The following is a 6858-nucleotide window of genomic DNA, read 5'->3' as shown; positions in this document are numbered from 1 at the left end:
TGATTCTGATCGTGAAGCAAAAATTAAAGTTGAATTACTTAATTTGAGTTCAATTGAAATTGGTTGTAAAAAAAGATGTGACGTTCTTAATAAAATGATTAAAGGAGAAAAAGAATTAAACCCAGTTGATGATGTATCTATATTCATTGAATATGAATTACTTGATGTAGAATTTCTTTCTATTATGAAATTTTGTAGAGGAGAATCAATCTATGTAGAAAGTTCAAGCGAAAGCTCTGAGACATCAAGTGATTCTATAAATTCAATAAATGATAATGATGATGGGTCTGTTGTTATTGAGAAAAAAGAAAAAATAACTTCATCCTCAGAAGGTTCTGATTCATCTGTAAATTGTAGTGGAGAAAGTGGTTCTATTGTTATTAAGAATAAGAAAGAAGGTTTAACTTCATCATCTGAAAATTCTATTGCCCAAATTTAAAATAAAACTCAGTTAGAATTGTACGAAGTGTGTAACGCCTTAATAACAATTTTGATTAAATTATTTTAATTAATAAGATTTGTATGAAGTTTCTGTTAATTAACCATTAACATTGTTTTTTTGTCAATTAATTTTTATTATCTCAATTTGATAAATTATAAAATAGAAAATGTAAACCAAATAGACTTTTTTATTTAGATAAAATTATGAAATCAATTTAGATTAACATCAAAACGATAGCTGAAATAAAAAGAATAGTGAACAAAGAAGAACCACAAACAACTCTTGCTTTTTGTCCTTCACCAAATAAATATTGGTCGTCATCATAATTGTAAACATTTTCGTCTTGACATGTCATTTTTTGAGTAAGGTAACTATCATCACAATGGTCATCAGAATATCGTTTAAGAGTAATTGTAGTTCCATCATTTTCTTGACTAAATGAAACTTCGTTAGATATTTTAGCACAAGTTGGTTTAATATATAATGGAATACCTTTACCACTTGGAATAGTAATTTGACTAAAATCGATATCAACTTCTTTAATTTCCCAATCAACTGGTGCAACAGCAGCTCCATTTACAGATGTACAATACTCATCTACATAGTATTGCACTTTAGGTTCAGTATTAGAAAATTTAACATAATAACTATTTCCATTTGATAAAAAACGGTAATAAGTAAGACAACTATTTAATGGAGCACCATAAAACATATTTCCATCACTGGTATAATTTGTAACAGCAAGATATTCCTTCTTTTCTGCAAGAGCAATGGATATGAGTAAGAATAAAGCAAGCATTAACTGAACTTAATTTGATAAGAGATGATAGAATCTGGTGGAATAATTTCGTTTTGGTGGAAGTTTTTTTTAGGTTTTCTTAATTTTTTTTAAATTTTTAAGGGTTTCAGAATTTTTTAATCAAATTTGAAGATTTTTTTAAAAAAATATTCTTTTTATATCTAAATATACATTATTCTTTTCAATAATTCTTTTCTTAGTTCTATTCTCTCTGACATGGATCCTGTTGAATCATTAATGGTTGAAATACACTCTTTACAAGAAGAAATTGGGTTTTTACACCAAAAAATAGAGACCCTTCAATTAGACAATTATGACTCACGACTAACATTAATGGAAATTGAATTATCAAAAAAAACTATTGCCTATGAAGAATTAGAAGAAAAATATGTCCAGTCACTAGGAAAACAAAGCGTTTTATCAAAAGAAAAATCATTATTAGAAACAAAAGAAAAATACATGTTAGTTGAGTATCAAGGTAAGTTACAAGAACTTCAGGAATGGTGTGAAAATCTTAAACAAGAAAATAAAGCTTTGAAAAGTGGAAAAAAATTTGATAAAAAACAAAAAATAACAAAAGACGTTATTCAACCCCCTCAAACTATTAAAAAAGATGAGTCTGTTATTCAAAACAATAATATCCAAACAAACCCTTTCTTAGATCCTTCTTCAAATCAAGAAGTAACTAACACAACACCATCACTACCTAGACAAAAAAATAAAGTTGAAACAAACCCTTTCTTAGACCCTTCTCTTACACAACAACCAATAACTACCCATGAAAAAACAATTGAAACTAACCCATTTTTAGACCCTTCTTTAAATCAACAACCAAAAACTCCTCTCCAAGAAAACGAAATACAGACCAATCCTTTCATTGATACCGCTGCACCACAACAAAGCCAAAACACAAACCCTTTCATTGACGTTACTGTAACACAACAACAAAGTCAAAACACAAATCCTTTCATTGACAATTCTTCTCAAAAATCAGATCCTCTTAATAAAACCCAAAAAAAAGAAACTAACCCATTCTTAGATGAGTCATTGATAAATCAAATAACTCAAAAAAATTCTGACCAACCTAAGTCAGTTTCAAAAAGTTCTTCACAAGTTGGTGTTATCATTCATTCTACGAGTACAAATGAAATAAAAGAAAAACTACCAGAAAAAAAACAATTTGTATTAGAAAAACCACAAGTTGTTATTAAACCAGAATTTTCAGAATTTGGAGTTGATGACTCATCATCAGATAATGAAATTATTACAAAGAATATGAGTAATCAAACAAAAGGGGTCATTGAATTAAAAAAGAAAAATGAAGTATTAAAGAAAGAAAATGAAATATTAAAATTACAATTATCAGAGTCTATTGAAAAAAATAGTGAATTAGAATCTGTTATGAAAAGAAGTATTGACGACAAAACAACTATTATTCAATCATTACAAAATAATATTGTTACTTTAGAAAGTCAATTAAAACAATCAACATTTAAACAAAAACAATTAGAAAGTAAATTAGAAGATTATACAAAAGCTTCATCTGAAGAAGTTGAAGAAAATAATAGATATTTATTACTAAATGGAATTTGTGTTGCATTAAAAATGGGAAATCCTGATTATGAAAGAACTCATTTAAGTGTTAGTACTCTTTATGAACAAATAAAAAATAAAAAAATACCATTATGCCAATGGCCTTTATACGTTTCTACATCATTTGATAATGAAATTAATGGAGGAAATGAAGATGATGTAGTTTGAATATATTATTTTATCATATTTAATCATCAATTTATCGGTTAAGTTTAGTGAAACAATAAAAGAGATAGAATATTTATTTCAATTCAATAACTGAAATAGATGACCAACCATTTTGTATGGGTGTAGTTGTTTCGTGATTATAAGGAATAATAGCATTTGGTGAAATAGTTTTTGGAACATCAAAAAGATCAGATATTTTACCATTATAACGAATAGAATGATTTTTCTTAATAAATGTTCCAATTGAGAATATAGCAATTCTATCTTCTTTAATCATCATAGTTTTATTAAATGGTTTAACATAATAAGGATGAGGAATAAATGGATCATTAACTATCGAAAAGACATATTCTGAGCCATCAGAAATAGCTGTACCCATTTGAGTTGGAAAAATACTGTGACAAGTAGCAAATGAAGTTACTTTATTGTTAATAGTTAATTTAAATAATAATAATCCCTTCTTACAAGATCCAAAAACATTTAATAAACCTGTAAAAGAACCACTTGTTGTATCTATTCTATAAATTACATTAGCTGATTTTGCTTGTGTAATTTTTAATATAGTTTCAGTTTCTGAGTTATAATTGACAACAGGCACTGGTTGTGGAATATTTTTTATTTTAGGTGGAATAGTATATTGTGAAGGAATAGAATTATCTCCTTGCTGTTTTCTTAATGCAGGAGGGACATATGCAGCTTCATCAACTTGTTTTTGTTTATTTGGATTTGAATTAATTAAATCAATAACGATACAAGACTTAATTAATGTAAGAGTTTGAGGTGAAAAAGAATTATATTCCTCTTCTGTACATTTGATTTGTTTTAATCCAAGTTCTTGTAAATAAGAAAGAGTTATTTTATTTAAAGAACCAACATTAATACAAGATGGAAGTCTATTATTTTTAATTGATGTTTTACATGAAAGAACATCAACATCAGTAAATGAGAAATAACTCTTTAAGAAATTAAGAACGTCTTTATCAATATTTTCATCACAACATTTTATAATAGCTAATTCTTTAGTTGATATATTTAATATTTTTAAAATAAGGTGTTCTAATTCATTTATTCTTTGGATAAAGTTTGTTTGTGAAGTTTGCATTATTTACTTATTTAAAAGTGAAAAAGAGGGTTTTTTCATTTTCTTTAAAAAAAGTTTATTTTCTTTTTAAAAGGTATTAAAACTATAAAAACATTACAATTTTTCTACTTCTCAGTTCGAACGTAAGATTCGTATAATTTTCCTTTTGGTACCTTTAAAGTAGAATTATCTCCAAGCATTGCCATAAGAATAACATTAATTTCTACTCCAGCTTCAACAATTTCACTTTGGTTATAAATGTTACTATCAAATTCTATTCTAATGAATCTTTCCATTTGTTCAATATCTTTTTGAGTAGCTTTACTTATTATTGTAATGCCATCATGTATTGCAAGATCAGTAAGATAATTATGAAGGTATACTTTCTTAAGATGTTCAACTTTCCTATTAGCTTGTTTAGGAGTCATTCTTTGAGAAAAGTTATTATAGTCTTCTTCTGCACGTTCATTCAAAAATTGTACAACATCCATTTTGTCTTTCCCAAAATCAATTTCAATTAAATCAGGAAAACAAAAGTTTACTGTTGACCTCTTTTTTGGCTTTTGAAATGAAAATGAGAATTTACGATTTAATGCCCAAATTAGAAATGACATTTGAGCTACTTCTTTTGTTTTTTTATCACGACTTTGTTTTGTTTGAATATTTTTTCCGTCAAGACATTTTTGAATACCTTTTCTTGAGTGTGACTCAGAAGAGGACATCCCTTTGTTTTATAAGATTTTATCATTTCTTTTGTAGTTACTATTTTTTTTTGATTTTTTTTTTCTTTACTCATCTGATAATTCAATGAACTCTCCAATACCTGATAAACAAGTCTCAGAAATTGTTACTCCATCACAAATTCAAATTATTAATCTTCGAGCGTTACAAGGATTTTTTCCAATTATTGAGAGTGTGATTATGAATTGTGGAGTAGTTAGTGTTTATGAATTAAGAAATGAAGTTGGAAAAGAAATTAATGATGTTGGATGTCGTGGACCATTGTTTTTAGTTCAAACAAGACATAAAGAATTGTGGTTAGTTGTTATGAACCAATCATCATTTGGGACATACCATACTATTGTTTCAGAACAAACACAATTTCAACAACAAGATCGTTATTTAACATTAACTCATTCAGATAACCAATGCTTAGTTCAATTTTGTTTTATTTCACAAAGTGCAAATGAAGAATGTACTAATGTAGTTAGTAGACTTAGAACGGAATTAAGTGAGTCAGTGAGATTTGATAGATTTTTAAAACAAGCGGTGACATATTGTTCAATGTAACATCTATGAAATGAATATTTTTGTTATTTAATGGTTATAATAAGTATTTTTATTAGAAATTAAACTAAGAACTTAAAATTAATAAAATGGCTTCTATTCTTTACACACTCAATTTTGCTATTTGTGTTATTCTTATTATTACTTTAATATTATTATTAATTCCTATTCCCAATATTGTTAAAAAACAAATCCTTAATTTAAGTCATTGGATTATTAAGAAAAGAATATTTTCAATTACTTTATTAGTCATTGTTTTTATTCTTTTTGTTGATGCATTTTCTAGAATGAAACATTACGAAGGAATTAAACAATCATTAGCATTTGATGCTCCAATTAATACACGTATTTCAACATATTCAGAGTTTGTTTAATTATTTTTTTAGTTATTTAATGGAAAATAACATTTTAGATTATTTAGAAGTCAAAGAAATACTTACATTACATTTTTCAATTTATTCCTTGTTTTAGTTAATTGGAGAGTTGGAGCTATGGTTCGTAAAGTAATTAATTAAGTATTTGGACATCATGAACTTTCAGTTATCTTTTAGAAATTCTGTTATATTTCATTATTATAAAGTTAAAAAAATAAATAGGGCTTTTGTAAAATAAAAAAGAACTAATATTTTATTTTTTATGAGCACTAAACAACCATCTCAAATTATTTCAAATCAGAATATTCAAGGCAAAACTAAAAAACAACAACAACAAAAACAACAACAAACAAAAGGAAATAAAGATGAAAAACAAAAACAAGGAAAAACAAAAGAAGAAAAAAAAGAAGGTCAACAAAAAGTTGATGGTGTTCCACAATTATCTAATAAAGAATTAAAAGCTTTAAAAAAACAACAAAAACATGATAAAAAAGTAGCTAAGTTAGGAGAAAATATTCAAAAATCAAAAACAGGAGAATCTCAAATTATTCAACAGGTTGATGCAATAGAATTAATGTTAGGAACAAAAAAACAAATGCCAAATGTTGAAATTAATAGTACAATTCATCCATCATTTGCAAGATTTGCATTAGAATGTTCTGAATATAAATGTGTTGGTAGTACTATTCGAGCATTACGATTTATTGAATGTATTATTCAAACAATAAAAGCAAGTAAATTAACACAAAGTTCTGAATGTATTCCATTAATTGAAGAAAATGTTAAATTATTAGAACATGCACGAACAATTACTGTCGGAATGAATAATGTTCGTAAGTTTATTTTTATGAAGAATCAAAGTATTGAAAATATTATTGCAACAGCACAAACAATTTCATCTAATATTATTGGAAGTCAAAAAGAAATTGTATCAAGTAGTTTGTTATTTAAATAAATAGTAAATAATAAAGAAATTAATGAAATTATAGTGGTTGATTCATACAAATATGTTAATGATGGATCTGTAATATTAACAATTAATTATAGTACATTATTATTAAACATTTTTAAAACAGCATTTACTGATACAAATAAATTTAGAGTTATTGTAGTT

General features: G+C 26.0%; 8 protein-coding genes across 8 annotated transcripts in view, besides 8 other annotated features; 5 read left to right on the top strand and 3 right to left on the bottom strand.

The window, feature by feature from the left end:
- Positions 1 to 439, top strand: part of EDI_343170 (uncharacterized protein) — a gene marked incomplete at both ends in the record, with an annotated part of 1465 nt that extends 1026 nt beyond the window's left edge. The window contains one exon of the mRNA XM_001741110.1: positions 18 to 439. Coding sequence (XP_001741162.1) covers positions 18 to 439 — 422 coding nt within the window. The remainder of the gene's footprint in view (positions 1 to 17) is intronic.
- Positions 440 to 478: 39 nt separating this feature from the next.
- Positions 479 to 515: a sequence feature (AT_rich).
- Positions 516 to 656: 141 nt separating this feature from the next.
- Positions 657 to 1241, bottom strand: EDI_343160 (uncharacterized protein; the record flags this gene model as incomplete). The annotated part of the gene is made up of 1 exon (XM_001741109.1): positions 657 to 1241. One exon carries the CDS (start codon positions 1239 to 1241, stop codon positions 657 to 659), a length of 585 nt encoding a protein of 194 aa, XP_001741161.1.
- Positions 1242 to 1320: 79 nt separating this feature from the next.
- Positions 1321 to 1342: a sequence feature (AT_rich).
- Positions 1343 to 1351: 9 nt separating this feature from the next.
- Positions 1352 to 1411: a sequence feature (AT_rich).
- A 67-nt stretch (positions 1412 to 1478) lies between these two features.
- On the top strand, positions 1479 to 3002 carry EDI_343150 (uncharacterized protein; the record flags this gene model as incomplete). The annotated part of the gene is made up of 1 exon (XM_001741108.1): positions 1479 to 3002. One exon carries the CDS (start codon positions 1479 to 1481, stop codon positions 3000 to 3002), a length of 1524 nt encoding a protein of 507 aa, XP_001741160.1.
- A 73-nt stretch (positions 3003 to 3075) lies between these two features.
- Positions 3076 to 4104, bottom strand: EDI_343140 (uncharacterized protein; the record flags this gene model as incomplete). The annotated part of the gene is made up of 1 exon (XM_001741107.1): positions 3076 to 4104. The coding sequence occupies one exon, from the start codon at positions 4102 to 4104 to the stop codon at positions 3076 to 3078; it is 1029 nt and encodes a 342-aa protein (XP_001741159.1).
- Positions 4029 to 4052: a sequence feature (AT_rich).
- A 104-nt stretch (positions 4105 to 4208) lies between the features above and the next one.
- EDI_343130 (uncharacterized protein) lies at positions 4209 to 4805 on the bottom strand (the record flags this gene model as incomplete). Its single annotated transcript, XM_001741106.1, has 1 exon — positions 4209 to 4805. One exon carries the CDS (start codon positions 4803 to 4805, stop codon positions 4209 to 4211), a length of 597 nt encoding a protein of 198 aa, XP_001741158.1.
- Positions 4806 to 4890: 85 nt separating this feature from the next.
- EDI_343120 (uncharacterized protein) lies at positions 4891 to 5373 on the top strand (the record flags this gene model as incomplete). Its single annotated transcript, XM_001741105.1, has 1 exon — positions 4891 to 5373. The coding sequence occupies one exon, from the start codon at positions 4891 to 4893 to the stop codon at positions 5371 to 5373; it is 483 nt and encodes a 160-aa protein (XP_001741157.1).
- An 86-nt stretch (positions 5374 to 5459) lies between these two features.
- Positions 5460 to 5885, top strand: EDI_343110 (uncharacterized protein; the record flags this gene model as incomplete). Its single annotated transcript, XM_001741104.1, has 2 exons — positions 5460 to 5734; positions 5783 to 5885. The coding sequence occupies 2 exons, from the start codon at positions 5460 to 5462 to the stop codon at positions 5883 to 5885; spliced, it is 378 nt and encodes a 125-aa protein (XP_001741156.1).
- Positions 5488 to 5553: a microsatellite.
- Positions 5886 to 5929: 44 nt separating the features above from the next.
- Positions 5930 to 5965: a sequence feature (AT_rich).
- A 41-nt stretch (positions 5966 to 6006) lies between these two features.
- Positions 6007 to 6858, top strand: EDI_343100 (uncharacterized protein; the record flags this gene model as incomplete). Its single annotated transcript, XM_001741103.1, has 2 exons — positions 6007 to 6682; positions 6716 to 6858. Coding segments are annotated over 2 exons (819 nt in total), but the record flags the coding sequence as incomplete, so codon positions are not given.
- Positions 6058 to 6138: a microsatellite.
- Positions 6688 to 6732: a sequence feature (AT_rich).

This window comes from Entamoeba dispar, genomic scaffold (assembly GCF_000209125.1).
Source record: "Entamoeba dispar SAW760 scf_1105229463581 genomic scaffold, whole genome shotgun sequence".
Taxonomy (NCBI): Eukaryota; Evosea; order Mastigamoebida; family Endamoebidae; genus Entamoeba; species Entamoeba dispar.
This window is presented reverse-complemented; position numbering and strand designations above follow the sequence as displayed.